Here is a 22,256-nt window from a genome sequence, read left to right as displayed (position 1 = left end):
TTCAAAATTCAAGTTTTTCTTCTTCATCATCATCTCCAGTGACTATGATCTCATCTACCTATGCTTCTTGATATTCTGAGTGCTTGATAAGGAGAGTTTGATCTTCTCGACTTTGCTTATACCCATCTTTCATTACCTTGTGAATCTTCTAAACCAAGCTTGTGGTGATTGTTTTATTCCATATAAGGCTTTTTTCAAGTTGCATATTTCTCTTCTTGAGCTTTCAAATCCCGGAGGAATGCTTAGGTAGATTTCTTCATCTAGATCGCCGTAAAAGAATGCATTCTCACATCATATTGTGAGAGTTGCCAAATTCAGTTGGCGGCCAAAGATAATAATATTCTTATGGTGTTCATCTTCGCAACTAGGGCGAATGTCTCTCGGTATTTTGTATCGTAAGTTTGAGTGTATCCCTTAGCTACTAACCTTGCCATATTTTTTTCCTACGTTCCATTGACCTTATACTTCACTATGAAAAGCCACCAACACCCATTTATATTTTTTCCTTTTGGCCGATCCACAACTTTTCACGTGTTATTGTTTTCTAAAGCATGCATTTCTTCTCTCATAGCATCTTGCAATCCTCTTTTTGATAAAGATTTAGAAATCGTTTTAATGCATGTGTATATTATCTTACTCACATTTCTTCTTAATTTTCAGAAAGCTACATATGCCTTTTATGATACATAAAGATTAACTAAATCCCTAGATACTAGGTAACAATACAAAAAAAAAAAAAAAAAAAAAAAATCTAACTAAATTCCTAGATATTAGATAACAAATCCTTATATATTAGGTAATAAATTAGATATAATTAAGGCCATGGTTTATACAATTCCTTCAACACTCCCCCAGTTGCTTAATAGATATTATCCATTCTCAACTTTGATATTGACTAATGAAACATTGAGCTATGAGGACACATAATTAATGTAAACTATCATATCCTCCCATTTCTCCTTGATAAAATGTCGATCAATTTGAATATGCTTTGTCATATCATGTTGGAGAGGATTATGAGCACTATTGATTGCATGACTTCGACAACATGACTTCAATGTCAAGGCACGATTTCAATCGTATGACTTTAACGGTAGCTATGAAGACTTCAAATAGATTTGGTCAAGGTGGAATATCTGTAGCTATGAAGGCTCTGGATAAATTTGGTCAAGGTGGAGAATTGGTAGCTATGAAAGCTCCGGATAAATTTGGTTAAGGTGAAAAATCGGTTGTTACGAAGGACTTGAATAAATTTGGTCAATATAGAAGATTTGTAGCTATGAAGGCTACGCCGATCAAACCTACATTCCAAAATAGAAGGGCTTTAATACCATGTTGCTAAGTGCAAATTATCTTGCTGACATTTCTACTTAATTTACTTAATTTAGACAGATACATATGCCTTTTATAATAATTAAGGCTAGAGTTTACAGAATTCTTTTAATAGTTAGGTATAACAAATGAATTTAGACTCACTATATAACTCTTGTGTCATAGGAATAGTCTTTTTTGTCATGGTTGTCTCTTCTGTTGTTTCTATCTTTCTCTATAGCTAAAGCCAATGCATCTAAACTGGGTTGTTTGTCAAGAATAACGCACTGTCTACTCTCTTCTGCTTGACAAAAGAAAATTGTTACTTCTAGGGATGGTGTTTCCCCTTTTTCGATGTTTTGTAAACGAACTTGGTCAAACTCATGGTTGGACCTACCAAAAATCATAGACAAGACATGATCTGCTTCTATAAATTTCTTCAGTATTATGCATGCAATGCAACTCATCTTGAATACCTGAAGTTCTTGGCACAATGTTTGCAAGACTATGACATATTCAATAATAGTTTTTCTTCCTTGCTTTCATGGCTCTAGTCATTATTTTGATTTCATAGATCTGTGTAACATGCCTAGCCTTGGAGTAAGTGCGATGAATGAAGTCCCATATAGTTTATGTATTCTGTAAAAACATTCATGTATTATTGATGGATGACTCAGTAGAGTCCCATAGCCATGATATTATCATGGAGTCTTCCTCGTCCCATACATTAAATCCATGATCTATCTTTGCTGGTCCTAGTTCAATAAGGTGTCAGAGTTTTCTTTTCCTTAAGGTACATCTACTCAATTTGAGACCATTTGATAAAGGTTTCTTTGTTGAGTCGGTATGACAATTGAATGAGTTGAAAAGGTTACCCATCTTTTGGTCCATAGGAACCTCCTTTACTAGTGATAAGATTTTCGGTTCTCCTGACATGATGAACTTGTGGGTCTTAGTTTGGAGGGAACTTTAGTCGTAAAGAAAACTTATCCAAGTCGATTACAACAGAATCCTTCCTTGCTTCGTGCTAGGCTACAGTAAAATAGTAGATGGAAACAGTGGGCTAGCTGGACTTGCGGGATGGACGAGCAAAAAAATGTTTCTGTGAAAGCGGAATGGTCTTGCTGGACTTGAAACAGTTGTTGTGATTGGACTTGTGGAATGGATGGTAAAGACGAGCGTTCCTGGGCCTGTGGAATGGACTTGCTCGAAGGGGAGAAATCAGATGGGTTCGTTGCTGGGCTTAATTGCTGGAAGGAGAAATTAAATGGGATGGGCTTGGCTTATACCAGAGGAGAAATTAAATGGATTTGTTGCTGGGATTAACTGTTGGGCTTGTCTTGCTGGGGTAGCTATCGCGTTGAAATAGTATTGCTGTTGTTGGGCTTAATTGGGATTAAAATGGGAGAGTATTGCTGTTGCTGGTCTTTGGCTTGCTATTGAGGAAAGACAACAGGATTTGAAAGCTATTGCGTTGCTCTCTGTTGCCGGACTTGCGTTGTGTTGCTGGGAGAGGACTTGAAAGCTATTGCATAAGTTCTGTAGTCTTCTGCTTGAAGATCTTACTCAGCGGTAATATGATGAAAGCATTGTTGAATGAAACTTGGTTACGATGGCGACAACTATGAATGCTTCAAATGAAATTTGATCACAGAGGATGATCGGTAGCTAAGAAGGTTTCACCGATTGGATTACGGTTTGGTATTAATCCAATTTTTAAAGTAGAAAATGCTTCTGTACCATATTACAAATCTAAATTATCTTGCTATTTTTTATATTTCTTTTGAGAGGGGTACATGTGTATTTTATAGTGTAAAAAAACTAACTAAATCTCTAGATATTAGGTAACAATAAATCTAAATAAATTCTTAGTTACTAGATAACCATACTGATAAATTAGAGAGGCCACTTCTCTTATGTAATGGGTTTACACAAAATTTTCTTACAATATTGATCGACATTTTATCAAGGAGAAATTAGAGAAGTGGATAGTATGCATTAGTTATGTACCCTCACAACTTCATGTAGCAGATATACTAACGAAAGGACTTCACAGCTCAATGCTTCATGAGTTAGTATTCAAGTTGGGAATGGATGATATCTATTCCTCAGCTTGAGGGGGAATGTTGAAGGAATGACCTTGATTTAAGAAATAATTGTGTAATTCATAGCCTAGTTAAGAGATATTTGTGTAATCCTATTAAATGAGGGAAGTAGTTAACCTCCCTAATTTATATGTATTGTTACATAGTGTTTAGGGATTCATTTAACCTTTTTGTATCACAAAAGGCACATGTGCCTCTCTAAAAGTTGATATGGAAAATTGCAAGATCATTTATACTTGCAACACTATATATTATATATAAAAATTGCACCCCTCTCCGCTCAGGCTGGCTTTTTAAGCCTGCATCTTGAGGCAATCAAGGTACATTTGTCCTTGGAGTGTACCTCATGCTTTGAAAATACTGTTTTTATGATTTGACCCTCGGGAATCTTTTTTTTTGTAATCGCGGGATTTGGTGGGGATATCTTTATCTCTCCTATATGTTGTATGTCCTCTGTTTGTAATTAAAATTTTATTCCTGTTAAAAAATTATGTTTTATTTGACTTTTTTTTTTTGTTTTTATCTTTTTTATCTTTTATTGACTAAGTATTCTTGTTGATAAAAAGTTCCTGTTTTAGTAAGAAAGTTGTTTAATGATCAGATAATGGGCAGATGCATGAAAATCATCTATTACAGCTTCTTTTGGGGATAATACAGTGGATCGATCCTCCTGATGCTGTTTCTAGAGCAATTGAAAGTGGAAAATGCGAAAGGTTAACTTGCACTCCAGATTTCTTGATTATCCTTCAGTGTTATATGCACTTTCCTTTTCTGATGTACACTATCTTTTTCTTTGGTTAAGTGAGATGCTTGATGGCTGTCGTGCATTGCTGTCCATCGCAACTGTAACAACTCCCTTTGCGTTTGACAAACTACTTAAATCAATCAGGTGAGTAAAGGAACCCTCATTATGATACAGTAATTCATTTATAGTCATGCGTGGTTATTCTTCCATTTTTTTAATTTATATTAATATATATGGTTTATCAAATTTGATTGGATTCTTTTCTATTGATATTCAGGCCATTTGGCACGCTTCAACTATTATCTAGTTTGATGGGTGAAGTTGTAAAGGTTCTTATGACCCATAACAGTGATGAGGAGACATGGAGTTGGCAAGCCCGTGATATATTACTAGACTCCTGGGCTGCCCTTCTCGTAGTATGTAGCTAACACTGTTTAATAAATTATCGTGTAATTAAATAAAGTTTATTCTTTATGGAGAACAATGTAGTTATGCTCCCTTGAATAAAGTTTCTTCTTTAAATGCTTTAGATTCTCATGTCATAGTTTTTAGATGTCTACGTACTGTTGTCTCTATCTTTTTGCCTCTAAAAGGTCTTATTTATTGATGGCTTCCAGAAACACTATTGCTTGCAGTTAGTTGAAGAATAGTTGCAGTTTTTAATTGGACAAACATTTATCGTATATTTTATATATTTCTGAGATTGTGTAATAATTTTGGAACTAATGATTGCAATTAGTAGCCAAAATTTAGATATCTTTTCCTTTTCTCTCTTCAGCCAATAGAGAGGTCTGGTCAGAATTCATTGCTTCCACATGAAGGTATCAGCGCTGCTGCTAACCTGTTTGCTCTGATTGTGGAGTCAGAGCTAAAAGGTAGTTAAGTTTTCCCACTATGTTTGAGAAATCCTTTCTTTAAAATAGTTTATATTATTAGCTAATGGTGATGAGGTTGCAGCCGCATCTGCCTCAGCATTGGATGACAGTGTCGAATCTGAATATTTTCAAGCTTCTGTTTCTGGTAAGAGAGAATTATAGCAAACTAGTTTTCCGAACAGTGTTGTCAATTTTAACAGTCTAGCTGTTATAATTTTAGTTCTTATTTGTATTTTCTTGATTCTACAGCCATGGATGAAAGATTAAGTGCTTATGCTCTTATTGCAAGGGCAGCAATAAATGTCACAGTTCCCTTCCTCATAGGACTGTTTACAGAGCGTCTCTCCAAGCTTAATCAGGTTCCCCTTTTCAAGCATCAAGGATATCTTTATGGATCATTCTATGATGTCACCTTCTTCTTATCAGACATAATGGGATTTTGTTATTTGATTTCACATTTTAAAGGTGGAAAAAAAAAAAAAAAGGGATTAGACATTGCTAGATTTAATCTGAATCTGATTAGTAGTTCGAGTTCATCAATCATTTGACCCATCTAGCTCAAGGGCCACAATCATCCCAAGCATTAGAGTCAGTAACTGATAAAGTCTATAGCGTAAACTAATTGATATATATTAGACGAAGTACAATGACGATTCAAAAGGTTCTCATCTTTAAAATTGCAATTTTTAGGTAAATACTTGATGTGTATGTATGTTTATTTTTATTTTTTTTAAAGAACCTTAGCAGCCACATGTTGTCTAGTTGTACAGGTCACAATCCCCAAAATTGGAGCCAGTATAGCTCAGTAACATAAAGTGTCCAAGTGCCTGATCAAGCTTAGAATAAACTCTTAATGCCTATTAGAACAAAAGAAATAGTTATTTGGAAGGTGTTTACTTTCAAGATTTATCAACCTATCTGAGCTCTTGATGCTTCTATTAATTAACCTGTCGGTCTCCCTTCTGCTTTTGGGTATACTCTTCCTTTGGCTGCATGTGTTTAGCATCTTCATTTAAACTGATATAGTTAGTAATGCTCTCTCAATCTGACACATTTAAATGTCCGTGAAAAGAATATTCCAAACGGGGTGAACTTAGTACCAATCTATATATCTTTCCAAGGGAGCTTGTTAGAGGCTCTATTCGAAGATGAATGATTTTCTTGAAATTCTATATGTGATTCTAGTTCTATTATTTCACTCCCATAAATATTCAGCTCTTTAGGTATCTTCCACGTCTGTGAAAACAAGCCTTATTTCTTTACTAATTATTTTGTTCTTTACTTCTATTATTACTGCCTGCACGGCATGAAGATTTATATACTTTTGTTCATGGTGTTTGTAGGGCAGGGGCACCATGGATCTAACTGAAACACTGGAAGAAATTTACTCACTTCTGTTAATAATTGGGCACGTGCTAGCTGATGAAGTGGAGGGGGAAACACCATCGGTAAGCTCTTTTCAGGCTAATTATTATGCTAGTTGCATGGTTTCTCTTTTTGCCTCGATCTACATTGGAAATTCGTTAGTAATCCTCGTAATATTTACCATAGAACCCCATTTTATGTACTTCGCTATTCCCTATCTTTATTATTTTGAGATGTTTAGCTTTAAGTATTAAAGAAAGGAGTTATTCACTTTTCAATTTTCAGGTTTGGTTATCTTGGGTATGTTGTGATAACTATATGTTGGTTTTTGCTTTTGTAAGACCCATCTTCTAAATCAAGACTAAGCGATCACTACATGTATGTCATAAATTTTTTATTTTTAGAACTTAGTCAATTGAGCATCTATAAGATAGAAAATTCCAAGACATTTCAAATGTTTAATTGAGATCCCATGAAAACCTCAAATCATAAATTATAAACTTAAACATTAAGCCGTTACTACATGTATGGGCCATCTCGTGCCCATGCCATGTCATTTACGGACTCCGTACCGGATAGTAGATGTATGATCTAACCTCCGACACATGGGCTGGGGCGCAATAACGGCACACCCGTGCATGCTGCCCAGTACTATCTTTGAAAGACCCATTTCAAAAGAAGTCGCCTAAGACACTTGTCTCAAAACGCTCACCCTCACTGTGATACATACATGTACCACAGGGTAGCTCGCTTAGACCACAAGGCAGGGATGGTGGAGAGCTGATACCATGGCTCCCAATTATAGTACATTTTGAAGCATTTTCAATCCTCCTTAGGTAGACGTCATTTTGGTGAATGGTCATACAGTGTTGACCAAATTTGGCGAGCATTCATATTTCATATGGACGGACTTGACTAAAAAATCACATGCCCAAATTCCCTTCGGAACCCCGACTTTCGAGGTGAAGGTCCGGGTCCTACCTTACCCTTCAACAAGCCTATGTTTGGCACTCGTGTCTACTTGTGGCCCTTATCTTGCTTATGTCTCGTCTTTCTCTTCAATGTCCACTCTGTGTGGTGGGTTAAATGATGCACTGTCCTCCTCAGTCGCATCATGGCACTCGTGTTGTCGCAACATGAGGGTCACACCCCGAAGTTGTTGGACTTGACAAGGAAATGGTTACTGTGTTAAAGTTCAACCGGAATGAGGGAGAAGCAAATCACAAATGAGGAAAAAATTAGCCATGAGAGAGAAAAAGCTAATTGTGTTGTTTTTTTTAATTCTATTTTTTTATTTATACATATTGCCAATCCATACGACGGTTGATGGAGTGATGTGGCGTAGCTTGCTCGCTGGATAGGGTAGACCCAAGGGAGAAAACAAAATTGATGAGGGATGAACTGAAAAATTAGAGAAAAATGAAAGAAAGGAAAAAAAGAAAGAAGAAAAAACAAACCAGAGAACGTCAGGTACTGTGTTGATGGTGAAATGCTGATTAGGTGACAACGGAGGAGAGGAAGATCCACGTCTGGGCTACTGGAGTAGCAGTGGCAATTGATGTCACGTCAGGAAGTTGAGAATGTCTGACGAATAACGTGACTGGAATGCTTTGACAGTTGGGCTGCAAAGCGGGTTGTGACGACGTTGCTGCAAAGGCGATCAGACGATGATGCGACTATGAGAAGAAGGCAAGCGACAACCAAGGATTGAGTTGATGGCAGGAGGAAACCTTATGAAGATGCTTGTTTAGTGTGTTTCCCCCTTTTCATTTTTTAAAAAAACCTTAACCTTGACCGAATCTTTGACCAAGTCAAAATTCCTAATCATCATCCAACCATGGTATAAATTTCCCCTCGACCTCAATTCGATGAGTCCAACATGTCCACTCAACCTAAATTGATCGCATCAAAGTCAATTGGACTTCAATTCCAAAGATTAATTAAAATAGTCCAAAAATTGAGAGCAAAACTTACAATTTTACCCTTACGTGAAGCTCGGGCATTACAACTTTAATATTTTCCTTAATTATATTTATTAACTGTAATTTAAATGGTAATCATGTGTATAAGAAAGACCCTTTGTATTGATTTTGAGAGAATAGACAGTTATTCTTTTCGATTCACTTTGATATTAGCACTATTGGATTTCTGTTTCTTTTAATTTCTATTTATCATTATTCATTTAATGATGCCATCACTAATCAACGAGAAAATTGAAGGATTGGAGAATTATAAGTGAATTCATTTCCTTATGTTTTGATAATTTCTTTGGAGGTTACTGTTGTAATAGAATAAGCTGCTTCCTTATTTTTAATTTGGTACTTGCATTTCCTTTTCTTATTTTATATATGATACAAATACTGGTTCAAGCTGGAAGATTAACTTGTTTATGCCACCCTAAACACAGGTTCCAAATGCTATACAGTCTCAGTTTAGTGATGTGATGGAAGCAGAGAAGCATCCTGTTGTTTCACTATCTAGGTAAGTATTTGTTCTACTGTTGCTATTGTTATTATTTTTAAACCTGTGGTAGAAGCTTATATTACTTTTGCAATAAGTATACTTATTGTGGTTCTGTTTAAAGTTCTCTGGGGTATTTTGCTGAGGTGCTACAAGGAAAACAATGGAAAATTATTTTTGGGTGGAATGCCTCTTGTAAATAGGCGTTAGTCAGCATTGTTATTATGTATGGGAGTTTACCTTGTTATGTAAATTCATAGAAAGATTGATCTTTATTTGGGCGGTTCTGCCTTGTTAGACTTGTTATAGGAGATTGGTAACTTGTAACTTCTCAATGTTTATGGTGGAAAGAAGATTTCTTTAATCTAATGGAAACACTTTGTCCCGATTGGCTCAGTTAGTATAGTTTCTTCTACGTGGGTGAAAATGGGGTTGTTGAATGGAACTAGAGAGGTTGGAGCCAAAATGATCCTACATATTAAGTATGCTTATAATCATATGATGATGGCTACACTTGTGAGTTCAATTGAGGTTTAGATTGGTGTCCGGTAAAGTTGAGTTCGATTCTCCCCTTTGGAATAAATCAGAAAGATGGTTTTTAAGTTTGATAGAAAAAGTACCCTGGTCTCGAAGGTTGTTCTATAGCCTTTTTTCAGGATAATTGGGATGGTATGAAGGACAGTTTTGATGAGGTTTTCAGGGAGTTCTATGAGAGGATATCTTGAACAGTTCTTTGAATGAGACCTTTGTTTGTCTCATCCCTAAAAAGGAAAGGGCGAATAGGGTGAAAGACTTCAAGCCTATTAGTCTAGTTACAGGCGTGTATAAGATCATGGTGGAGGTGTTGGCAGATAGATTAAAAAGGGTTATCCTTTCGACAATCTCTAGTTCTCAAGGTGCTTTTATTCTTAGTAGGAAAATTCTTGACTAGCTAATGAAGCTAATTGAGGATTATAGATGCTGTAGACGGGATGGAGTTGCATAAAAAAGGATATATTCATCATATCCGGTAATATCCACTCCTTTGATCCACTGTGGAAAAAGTTTGGGTTCCTTGGTTGAATTGCCATTCTTTTTTGAAGATTAGGCTGCTTATCTCTGTTTCTTTCTTCAATCACATTTTCTTGATATCTGTTTTGTTGGAAAATTTGTTGTTCCAACGTAAATTTTTCCAATTGTTGTGCCATCATGCCGATCTTTCTTTGAATTTTGCCACATTTGATCGTGGTTCTCCTAATAAACCTTCCAGTGATAGCAAGTATTCAGTAGTCGATTTAAGGAAAGAACTTTAGGTGGGTTTTCCAGGCCCAAATTCTTGGGTGCTTTGATTCCAAAACTTGGTGTAAAGAAGGCACCGGGAAAAAGGTTAATACGTTTATTTGTCAAATTTGAGACAAGGATGGAAGAAAGTAGAGTTCTAGTTATGGTGGGAAAGTAGCATGTGCTGAATCTAAAAATTGTCCAACTAAAGGAAGATTGTGAAGTACACAAGCTGTATTCCTTTTGAAAAATTATGGTTGAAAGAGGAATAATAGAATTATGGAGAAGTTGAATTTACCATTGCTTTTCTTTGTGAGATCAAAATATTGACAATTTAATGTTGGGGGTGGTTTAAGTTTTAATGTAGTTGGATCGATTTAATTAGTCTATGTTCTTTATTTATCTGTATTTGTTACACTTTGGTTCATACTATGTTCATTAGTGACTTTCCTTTCCTTTTAATAGTTCAATGGGGTGGAGATTCAATACATGCATAATATATTAACGATTTGATCATTGCACTTAGATTGGCAACAACTCCATTTCTTATAAAATGAAACTAATGCAAAGTCTTCTCGTACAGCTTAGTCATTAGGTTTTGTGAGCAATGTTTGGACCACCAAACTAGGGCATCAATTTTCAGCCCTCGACTTATGGAGGTAGAGTTCTTTGTTTTTGCCATAATAGTGCTTCATTCTATATCTCTTCACTTTTTATTTTGTTTATATGACACTCCCAACTGAACTTACCGTGTTGTACAAGTATAATACACCAAGCTATAAATCCTCTCAAAACTACCACTTAGAAATACTAGAGTAAGAACAGGTGTGTAAAGATAGGCTGTAAGGTCTCGAGGGAGCATAAATTTTTGCCATGTGAACCCAATAAAAAAAGATATGGTACAGAAGACTATTTATGGATCTAGCTCTACTATTTAAGAGTTTGTTCACTGTTATTTCTTTTTATCATAAGAAAACCAAAAAGAGGCCCTCACAAGCTAATTGTTAAACACAAATAACTGTTATTTCTACTTCTAATAGCTTTATGCTGTATCAGTTCGTTTATTTGAGCCAATGTATTGGTGCAGTCAGTTGTATGGTTTCTATCAAGATGGTCATCAACATATTTACTTCACCCCGAAGAAATCATCACTAGCAACTGCAATTATGGTAAAGAACATGATCATTTCCAGACACAGCATACCAGGAAAGTCTGTTACAGCTTTTTTGGAGAACATGGCCAAGGAATACCTATACTTGACGTTATTATTTGCATATCAGCAACTACACTTTTGTCATATCCTGGGGAAAAAGACTTGCATGTATGGTTTTCCTTTTCAATTTTCAATGCTGCTAAAATTTTATTGAACATTTCATCATAAGTGGTAATTCTTATTGTATTTATTTTTAAATATCACCTCTTGAGGAGATTTTTGAAGTAGATTTTAGTTACATTCTTGATGATCATCAAACCAAGTTCTGAATCCCTGTCCTGAATATGTCTTCCAAAATTCTTTTAACAATGGTTTGTGACAAGACAAACTAGGCAAGCATAAAATCTTGAATTAGTGTTGTATTGAGATGATATATGAAGGCAGGGCTCTTCAGTCATAAGAAGACATTAAAACATGTATACCTAGATAAGTTTGATTAACAACAAAATGTATACCAAGACAAGTAATCATAACAGCAACCTATAGTCGTGAACAGATATTAAGAGATGCATACAAAGACATGTATACCAAGATAAATATGCAAGGCTAATGCTCTTCAGTTGGCTTGTGAAGAAGCATTTAAATAGTGTGGAAAGTCTCTTCTCATTTCTTTCCAAATAAATAAACCAGATAACTGTTGAAGAATCAACATTTGTTAAAGAATCTGACCCCGTCTCCTGTAAAGGTGACTCAGAATGACCTCATCCAACATCTTGAAAATATTCAACCTCTGAACAACGGTGATCTGAAATCCCATAAATGGTCAAACTTTGGTGAAAAAGGGAATGACCACAGTAAATGCTATTTGCTGTTTAGACAAATATCTCCACTTGAAAAGAGAAATGAAGAAATCACAGTGAATAGTGATCATATAATTTTGAATGAAAGATTGTAAGCAAGCATACTAGCGTGTCATTCTCAAATCTAATCTATTTTCTTAGTTAAGCATGTTGCATAATGCTGCTTTCTGTTGATCAGAGGGGCTAGAATACATAACTTTAGTTATTAAATACGTATATTGCTTTGCATTTATTGTTTAGAATGTTCGTAGTGTAATAATCTGGAATGTAACAGGCACTCACATGTAACCAACTGCTTCGTGCACTTGTTCGTCAGAAACATATTTGCAATCATCTTGTTTCACTGGTGAGTTAGATGGTCTTAATAATTCATGAAAGTTCATAAATGTTTCTTTCATGTATTCTTAATCTTTGAACCTGAAATGAAGCTTTTTATTAAAGTGCTGACAACTTGGGATATGTTTTTGATATTTTCCTTAACACTATTTATTTGTTGTAGTTATAATGTAATAATGTGTGTACGTTTTTCCTCTTATGTTTTAGGGTTTTCTCCTACTTAAGATAGGTCTCTTGTAGCCATTGTGATGATGAGAAATAGGCAAGTATTCTAATCATATTATTATTGATATCTGACATAATATTAGATTAGACATTAAAGCCTTATAAATATTCAACCCTTACCTTAACCCTAATTATTGTTTCAACTGCAACCACTGTCTGCCTCAGATCCAAGCAACCACGCGACTTCACAAATACTTGTGTGTGACTAAAAATCCTTGCACCCTTCGAAGATTTGTGTAACAACCCAAATCCATCGCTAGCAGATATTATTCTCTTTGTGCTTTCCTTTTTGGGCTTCTCTTCAACAATTTTGAAACGCGTCTGCTAGGGAGAGGTTTCCACACCCTTATAAAGAATGCTTCGTTCCCCCTTCCAACCGATGTGGGATCTCACAATCCACCCCTTGGGGGCCTAGCGTCCTCGCTGGCACTCGTTCCTCGCTCGAATCGAAGTGAGATTTCACAATCCACCCCCCTTCAGCCCAGTATTCTCGCTGGCACACCTCCTAGTGTCCACCCCCTTCGGGGCTCAGCGTCCTCCCTAGCACACCGCCCGATGTCTAGCTCTGATACCATTTGTAACGGCCCAAGCCCACCACTAGTAGATATTGTCCTCTTTGGGTTTCCTCTTTCGGGCTTCTCCTCAAGGACTTTAAAATGCGTCTGCTAGGGAGAGGTTCCCACACCCTTATAAAGAATGCTTCGTTCCCCTCTCCAACCGATGTGAGATCTCACAACCCACCCCCTTCAGGGCCCAGCGTCCTCGTTGGCACTCGTTCCTCTCTCGAATCGAAGTAGGATCTCACAATTTGTGACACCAACTAGAAAACTTGTTGACTTTAGCATCTTTGCTGGTCGTTTCTATCCAAGATTTGTGTTGTTCATTCAGCCACTTGTGTCTGTTCGATTGTTCTCTCTTTGAATAAACAATATATTTGAAGACAAGCCATTGGTGACTAAGGTCCTTGACACACATCTAAATTATCACTGTCCAACTTAATGAGGATAATTTTCATCTTTGGTCCCAAAGTATTCAAATGTATAATTGTAGAAAAGGGTAGAACGAGTACGAGAAAAAATTCCTAACAAGGACAATCCTTTGTTTGCGCTACTTGGGGTGCTGAGTATACCACGCTATGATGGGTGGGCCAACTCTATGGTTGAGCGGATAAATTGCAACTATATGCCTTACTTAACTGTAAAGAAATTATTGGACAATGTGAATGAGATGCATTTCAACTTGGGCAATCAATCGCAAGTGTTTGAGCTGAATCTCAAATTGAGAAACATTGTCAAGGAGGAGATACAGTTACCAAATACGTTCACTCCCTGAAAAAAATTGGCAAGACCTAGATTTATTTGATACTAATGAATGGGAGTCTACTAAAGATCAAACTCACTATAAGAAAGTTGTGGAGGACGACCATATCTACAAATTTCTTGTTGTCCTCAATGGTGACTTCAATGAGGTTAGAAGTAGAGAACTTGGTAAGAATCCTCTCCTATCCATTAATGAAGTTTATTTTGAAGTTTGCAAAGAAGAAAGTTACTACATTGTTATGCTTGGCAAGAAACCTATTAGTACAATTGAGACCTCTACTATGGTGGTTCAGGCTACTCCAAATAAGGCTTCTACTTAGCTCACCAAACCTCGATTATGTTATGACTACTGTAATAAACCCCAACACACACGTGAGACCTATTGGAAAATCCATGGGAAGCTTTCAAATTGGAGGAATACCCAGCAAGGTGAGAAGAGTACAATCAATCTGTCCTCCACGTCCCTAAATTAGCTTATCTTGTTCCTGTTAGTAAAATTTCTAAGGATGCTAACTGACATGTTACTTTCCTTGAAACTCATTGCGTCTTTTAGGATCAAGACTCGGGGAAGATGATTGACCATGTTAGAGTCCTTGATGGTCTCAACTATTTAGATAAATTGCCAACTAGTGATAATGAAGCTTAGGGCTTGAGTAGGGGTAATTCTCATACTATTAAAGAAACAATAATGCTTTGACGTTGTAAGGTGGACCTCGAAAAAGAAAAATAAGTTTTCTTAGTTAAATTAAAGGTTGAGTCATTGGGTGTACCTGCAGAGGGTAAATTTTGATTTCCCTTTGTTTTAATAAGCAACATAATTGCAACTTCGCTGTAATTTCTTTGGAAATCTCATAATAGCAGATTTTGATAGCCTTTTTGAAAGAGCATTTCACTCTATATTGATTGACCGCATCAATGCAATCTTTTGTCCAATTATAAATTTTTTAAGTTTATTCTGTGACTCATCAATGCAATCTTTTGTCCAGTTATCAATTTTTTAAGTTGACATTTAAACCCTTTCTATTCAAGCTGTTGATACAGTATGCAACTTAAAATTATTTTCTAAGAGGTCTATGTTGTTTATTCTACAGGATTCCTGGCGTAATTTAACAAATGCTTTTGATAATGAAAAAAAATTGTTCTTGTTGGATTCCACTCACCAGGTAATATGGCTTTGTATGCTTTGACAGTCCAGCTTACCGTTGCTTTCCCACTTGAATAGGTAGTCATTAACTTTTTTCTTCAGCGTTCACTTGCTCAAACATTAGTGCGTTCGGCTTCTGGGGTGAGAAATATAGAATCATCAAATCAGTGAGCACTGTAATCATTTGCTATTTTCTCATTTGCTTTGTTCTTCATTTAGATCCTTCCCATGATCATGATTTAAATTTTATAAGGTATGTGAGGGATCTTATGGGCCATACAACAACACATCTTGTTGAAATGGCTAGCAGGAAGGACTTAGCAAGTATTGCTCAACAACCTGATGTTATGATGATGGTAAGTTTTTTCTAATATTAGTGTCCTTTGTATGGGAAGTTTCCAGTCTCTTATGAAAAAAGGATACTGGTAAACTTTTGGTCAAAGAACTTTGGAATTCTTCTTCCTAAAGTTTTGATGGGACTAATGATGGAGAAGAACAGTTCTCCATTAACATTATACATTATATTTGCAGATAAGTTTTTTGTTGGAGCGGCTTCGTGGAGCTGCTTGTGCTTCAGAACCCCGTACTCAGAGAGCAATTTATGAGTTGGGATTTTCTGTCATGAACCCTGTTTTGGTTCTTCTTGCAGTTTACAAGGATGAGGTACACAAATTTGTGCATCTATATTGGTTTCATGCATGCATAAACACTGCTGAGTTCTCTAGTTTTAGAAGTTAAGGGGTTTATTGAGCTACCGTTTGAAAATAGTTTTTTCCCTCTAAAATTTAGAAAGGTGTTCCATATTCATCCTAAATCTGTTCTCAAATTGTTTTCTTGAACTTATATGTGGCCGGTTAAATGATTTTAGATAAGTGGTGAAAATTTGAATAGTCAGTTTAGTCAAATAATTTAGATTTTTTTGAACTTTTTGCTTATTTTGTGATAATACTATTCATTTATTTATTTATTTTGTGAGTCCTTGAAAAGATTTTTGTGTTGATTTTATATATACTGATGAATTATGTTTTATTAGGCGGCAGTTGTTTATATGCTACTGAAATTTGTGGTTCACTGGGTGGATGGACAAATTAGTTACTTAGAAGCTCAAGAAACAGCTACAGTTGTTGATTTTTGCATGCGTTTGCTCCAGCTGTATTCGTCACATAATATTGGCAAAGTAAGTTGCTACTTTATTTGACTTTGTAATATGAAGTTTTTTAAGAGGCAATTTGATTGATGATCACAATTTTCAAAAGGGATGTAATATCCCTCATGTTCACAAAAGGGAAGGGATACATAACTATAGGAAGTAAAAATATTAGACGATTTACACCCAGATATAGCTTGATAAACAACATTATCGAAGAGTTTTGTATAATTTTGTGTCTTTTCCGCAAATATTTTTTTTATTTCTTTATTTCCACATATTTCAAAAGAAAGTCATGATGAAGTTTTTCCATAGTAGAGCTTTTGCATTCTTGAAAGATTAGTACGTTAAGGCCATGTCCAATAGATCATTTACCTCCCTAGGAAATGTGAGATGCCATCCAAATATATTGAGAATCGTTGTCCAGAAATTCTGAGCATATGTGCATTGCATAAATAAGTGGCTTTGTTATTTGTTTCCTTTCTTGTATAATGGACACCAATTTGGAGAAAGAGTAATATAAGACATTATTATTATTATTTATTTATTTTTTTGTTGAAGATTTTCACTTGTGCTAATGACTTTGTGCGTTATTTCCCAAATGAAGAATTTCACCTTTCTAGGGTAATGTCCTTCACATATTGTCTTTGCTTGTAATGACCCAGATCCACCGCTAGCAGATATTGTCCTCTTTAGGCTTTCCCTTTCGGGCTTCCCCTCAAAGCTTTAAAACGCGCCTGCTAGGGGAAGGTTTCCACACCCTTATAAATGGTGGTTTGTTCTCCTCCCCAACCATGTGGGACATCACAATCCACCCCCCTTCGGGGTCCAGCGTCCTCGCTGGCACTCTTTCCTTCCTCCAATCGATGTGGGACCACCCCCAAATCCACCCCCCTTTGGGGCCCAGCGTCCTTACTGGCACATCGCCTCGTGTCTACCCTTCTTCGGGGAACAGCGAGAAGGCTGGCACATCGTCCGGTGTCTGGCTCTGATACCATTTGTAACGACCCAGACCCACCGCTAGCAGATATTGTCCTCTTTGGGCTTTCCCTTTCGGGCTTCCCCTCAAGGCTTTAAAACGCGTCTGCTAGGGGAAGGTTTCCACACCCTTATAAATGGTGGTTTGTTCTCCTCCCCAACCAATGTGGGACATCACATGGCTAGTGTGAGATTTATTACTTCTTTTTTTCCCATGTCCGAGAAGACTCATCAGTGCTAGGGAGCCAAGTCAGTGAGTCTGCTTTGTTTGTCAATACCACTAGGGCAAGGTTAAGTCTTAATTCGGCCCATTTTGTTGCTTCGTTATTCTTTAAATTCCTACCAAGTTTCAAGTCATAGAATTTGTTGACAACATTCCACGTTTCTTTAATCGTTGCTTTTTTTGCTATGAGAGAGCCTTTACAAAAGTGGATATCACACTAGCACGGTGTTTTCAAACCATGAGTCGACCGATGTGTTTTCTCTATCACCTACCCTATGGCCAATTCGGTTGGTGATGATGTTTTGATGTTTCTACTTCCAAGGCCTTTTGCAGAAGATGTTTCTACTTCCAAAACATGTGTACCTCTTTGAAAATTAAGAAAAATGTGAGCAAGATAGTTTACACTTATAACATGGTATTAGAGCCATTCAATTTTGAGAAGTCTGATTAATTGGCGTAGCTTTCATAGTTACCGATCTTTCACTTAAACTAAATTTATTGGGAGTCTTGACAGCCACCATTTAAGTCGTACTGTCTGTACTGTTGAAGTCGTGCCTTGACGTTGAAGCCGTGTCAGCGAAGTCATGCAATCAATATTGCACATAATCCTATCCAACATGATATGTCAAATCATATTGAAATTGATTGATTGACATTTTATTAAGGAGATATTTGAGAAAGGGATAGTCTGCATTAGTTATGTGCCCTCACAGTTCAATGCTGTACGAACAAAAAAACTTCACAGCTCAATGTTTGGTGAGTTCACATCCAAGCTGGGAATGGATGATATCTATTCCGCAGCTTGAAGGGAGTGTTGAATGAATAACCTTAATTATATCTGTGCAAAACCTAACATTAATTATGTTACCTAATATGTAGAGATTTAGTTACATATATTTTTATGTATTATTACGTATTATTTAAGGATTTAGTTAGATTTATTTTTTTGAATTGTTATTTAGGGATTTAGTTAGTTTTTTTTGTATTAGAAAAGACACATGAATAAAGAATTATCATGTCTAGACTTTAATTGTTCTTCAAGGTTGAAGAGCCTTGTGGATTGACAACCAATAAAGACTCATTTTGATCTTTGGAGATAACGATCAAATTGCTTCTAGATCTTTATAATCCTTCCATGATCATAAAGGTCACATTGCTTCTAGATCTTTATTATCCTTCCATCTACCATATATTATAGCAGTGGCTGATCCTTATACTACATATTTCAACCTTATGTAAACAGATATCAGTAAGCCTTTCAAACAGCTTACTTAATGAGGCAAAAAATGAGAAGTACAAGGATTTGCGTGCACTTCTTCAACTTCTCTCAAATCTTTGTTCAAAAGATCTGGTAAGAAATTTCTGTGGTAGATTCTATGTTACATCTGTTATGATTTTGTTGACAATCAGAAATTGGTTATTGTAGGTTGATTTTTCATCTGATAATTCGGACGTGCCAGCACCAGATATTTCTCAGGTAAGTTGATTTGCAGCCTGTGAGTCAAATCAATACATTAATAATAGGCTTGTACCGTGTTTTCAACACCTGTTTTTGCAGGTCGTGTACTTCGGTCTCCACATAATTAGTCCTTTGATATCTTTGGATTTGTTGAAATACCCAAAGCTTTGCCGGGATGTAAGTTCTTCTTATTCTGTTGAAATAACGACAATCTACACCATTGTGCATAAGGATGATGTTATACTCTGCTCCTCTGCAGTACTTCTCTTTGTTGTCGCATTTGCTTGAGGTTTATCCTGAAACTGTTGCAAAACTGAATCATGAAGCTTTTGCTCAAGTTCTTAGGACTCTGGACTTTGGTCTCCATCATCAGGTACATGAATGATTGGCAATGATTTCCAGATAAGACATGAACTTATATTGTTGGTGTTCGGTTGATGGACTTGAACGTACATCGAAACCTTGATAGCGTGAGAAGCTTTGATATTAACATCAATCAATCAAATAGAGTTATACTAATGAAAATGATCTGAATGAGACTTCCATTGCGTACTAGCCAGAATGTTATTCGATTGGAGTCGGTGTGAGCAAATGCTGGGAAAAGATAATGAACTTCATTTTCATTTTTCTATTGTTTGGATTCAGTGTCACCAATAGTTGGAGTACATTGTAGCACCACAAAATGTTGGACAAAAGATAATTAACTTCATTTTCTTCTTGTTTGGACTCAAATTCAATGTCACAAATTGTTGGAGCAAAATCTAGCACCATAACGTTCTTGAATTTTCAAGTGCTTGTTCATATTTCATTCTCTCACTCTTTCCCCGATTTGGCAGGACATAGAAGTTGTTGATATGTGTCTCAAGGCTCTGAAATCGCTTGCTTCATACCACTTAAAGGAAATCGCTGCGGGTAATCTTGGATTGGACTCTCAAGTGATTACGAGAAAGGACGTAGGTGAAGCTGTGCAGGAAGGTGTTCTGAGCGGATTCCTCAAGTCTCTACTGCAGTTGCTTCTTTTTGAGGATTACAGGTAAACAGACACCTCAACTTGCCTATTATTCATGTGATTAAATGTAATCTTGAAGACATTTTTCTGATCATATTTGTTGAGTTATAAGGCCTCTCATCACTATCCTCATCAAACCCATCTCCTCCGGAACCATCTTCCCCCCGCCTGTTGCTACGGTGGCGATTTCGCGACTCCCTGCTTTCAAACCCACCACCCCTCTCCGCCGCTGCTGTCTCCCTCTGACCCTCTTCTTCAAGCTCTTGTTTTTCAAATCCTTCAATCTGCCCAATTTCAGCACTATTCTCAGTACCCAAGTCTTCGTACCCAGAAATTTCAATTGCATTACCAATTTCAACACCCCAATCCCCAAAAGTCAAAAGTGCTTTTGTGAGCAAAAACTTCCCCAAGTCGTCCACCATACTACCATCTCCTCTCTTTTCTCCCGCATTGAAGCCCTCGAATCCTCTCTCCATCATGTTTCTTTGCAATCTCTCTGGCAAGTTGCCGCGAGTATAGTTCAGATAGAAATGTCCATTTTACCCGGACCCGCCCCGAACGAGGAGGGGATTCTCCGTTTAGACAAGGAATGGAGGAGGGAGTGGGGAACATTTTTTCTCAGTTAGATAAATGGGGCTGGAATGGAATTATATTTCTCGTCCCGCCCAGTTTAGTATAAATATATTTTCAACACATATTATATATATAATATAGAGTATACATACGGGAGAGAAAATGACATTAGAGGGGATTGAATATAAAACCTCCAGCCTGATACCAAATTAAATAAAAGCTTAAGCGGATGGATTATGTTAGATTTACTTATAATAATCGTTTTACAAAAAACTGAGTTTCTCAATATACAAGCTTCCATCACATTTAAAGAACACAGGCTGACATTTTATTCTGTTCTATGTTGTACCAGCCCTGACCTGGTGGGGAATGCAGCCGACGCTCTCTTTCCTCTAATTCTATGTGATCAAGGACTATACCAGGTAATCTGCATTAATAAAGTTGTCCCATACCATTCTATGAACTTTGAAGTATCTGTTGATTTTTCTTTAACATATGGTTGCTTTGAACATTTGGCCAAATCTGTGGATATGGAAGCTGGATAGGCCATTTATAGAGGCATTTATCAGTTTCTGCTTTTATGATCTCCTCTGCCACGCTCTTAGTTAAATCAATAATTGTTTTTTGTCACAGAAATTAGCCACACAGTTAATAGAGAGGCAGGATAATCCAACATTCAAGTCGAGGATTGCAAATGCCTTGCATACTCTGACCAGTGCAAACCAGCTTTCTTCTGTGCTTGATCGTATAAATTCCCAGAGATTTAGGAAAAATTTACACAACTTCCTTATTGATGTTCGTGGTTTTTTGAGGACAGTTTGATATCTTGATATAATTCGTTCTGTCATGGTGCATTCTCCAAAATTATCCTCAGCCAGAAGTTAGAAACAGATGCTGGCAGTGTTGCTATGAAGATTGAGCACGAGAAGGCTTCAGCTAGCTGCTCTCTTCACTCTTGCAAGGAGATGAACTACAATTTCTGATGCCCTTGTTTCAGGTAAGAACAAATTTAAACTTTGAAGGATTTCTGCTGAAAAAGCTCTCAGTTGTTTCTCTAAATATGGTGCATTATTGGCTTTGGTTTGGTGTTGGAAAATAATCCCCATTTTATGTTCTTTGGCTGTGGTTAGGCTGGAATGTGATGCAATTTTAGTTTAGTTTAGAACATTATTCTTGATATTTGCACAATTTGAAGGTGATTGTATAGTTTTGCTCTCTTATAGTTTTGTTTTCATCTCTACAAACTTGTAATTGAGAACAAAGGTTTGGAGATTGATGTTTTCAAGACTATTCTTCCTGACTTAATTGATCGCTTAGCTTAGCATAAGCATAAGATTCGACACTGTAAAAAGATTGGTTCACCACACATCTTCATAAAATCAATCTAGAAGAAGAGTTCATAAATAAATCTTCGATTTTTATACATAGATATAAGATAAAAACGTTTGAAGTCATTAGAATTGTGTTCTTTATTTACCTCAAAGCACTTAGAAAATGGTTGAATAGGTGTTGAACTCAATTTATGGTGGTACGTGTTCACTATGGTAGGTTGCATGCACATTCGAGTTGCATTCTACTTGAACCATACAAAATTTGAAAGAGTGAGATGTAGACGCAAATAAGCGGTAATTGCTCGATGAGTCTCGCCTAACTGAGCAACTCTGAATTGATTTTTCCTTCTCTATAGCGTTCCTCCATTAACGTTTCCA

General features: G+C 36.5%; 1 protein-coding gene and 1 pseudogene across 2 annotated transcripts in view; both read left to right on the top strand.

The window, feature by feature from the left end:
• LOC111793081 (exportin-4 protein) overlaps nt 1–21,852 on the top strand; it is a 32,434-nt gene extending 10,582 nt beyond the window's left edge. For both annotated transcript variants that reach the window (XM_023674801.2, XM_087123448.1), the window contains exons 10-32: nt 4,018–4,129; nt 4,219–4,305; nt 4,439–4,577; nt 4,940–5,036; nt 5,119–5,181; nt 5,286–5,395; nt 6,380–6,484; nt 8,809–8,882; nt 10,705–10,780; nt 11,209–11,442; nt 12,409–12,480; nt 15,106–15,177; nt 15,261–15,325; nt 15,412–15,514; nt 15,690–15,821; nt 16,192–16,335; nt 18,750–18,857; nt 18,933–18,983; nt 19,065–19,142; nt 19,225–19,338; nt 19,802–19,998; nt 20,900–20,969; nt 21,181–21,852. In XM_023674801.2, the coding sequence (XP_023530569.2) occupies nt 4,018–4,129; nt 4,219–4,305; nt 4,439–4,577; nt 4,940–5,036; nt 5,119–5,181; nt 5,286–5,395; nt 6,380–6,484; nt 8,809–8,882; nt 10,705–10,780; nt 11,209–11,442; nt 12,409–12,480; nt 15,106–15,177; nt 15,261–15,325; nt 15,412–15,514; nt 15,690–15,821; nt 16,192–16,335; nt 18,750–18,857; nt 18,933–18,983; nt 19,065–19,142; nt 19,225–19,338; nt 19,802–19,998; nt 20,900–20,969; nt 21,181–21,369 (2,492 nt within the window). In that variant the 3' untranslated portion in view covers nt 21,370–21,852. The remainder of the gene's footprint in view (nt 1–4,017; nt 4,130–4,218; nt 4,306–4,438; nt 4,578–4,939; nt 5,037–5,118; nt 5,182–5,285; nt 5,396–6,379; nt 6,485–8,808; nt 8,883–10,704; nt 10,781–11,208; nt 11,443–12,408; nt 12,481–15,105; nt 15,178–15,260; nt 15,326–15,411; nt 15,515–15,689; nt 15,822–16,191; nt 16,336–18,749; nt 18,858–18,932; nt 18,984–19,064; nt 19,143–19,224; nt 19,339–19,801; nt 19,999–20,899; nt 20,970–21,180) is intronic.
• On the top strand, nt 12,647–15,096 carry LOC147792993 (uncharacterized; annotated as a pseudogene).
• Nucleotides 21,853–22,256: the final 404 nt, after the last annotated feature.

The sequence above is a fragment of the Cucurbita pepo genome, chromosome 4 (genome assembly GCF_057944985.1).
Source record: "Cucurbita pepo subsp. pepo isolate OVF chromosome 4, ASM5794498v1, whole genome shotgun sequence".
In the NCBI taxonomy this organism is placed as follows: domain Eukaryota; kingdom Viridiplantae; phylum Streptophyta; class Magnoliopsida; order Cucurbitales; family Cucurbitaceae; genus Cucurbita; species Cucurbita pepo.
The sequence above is the reverse complement of the archived record's forward strand: the minus strand, read 5'-3'. Positions and strand labels throughout refer to the sequence as shown.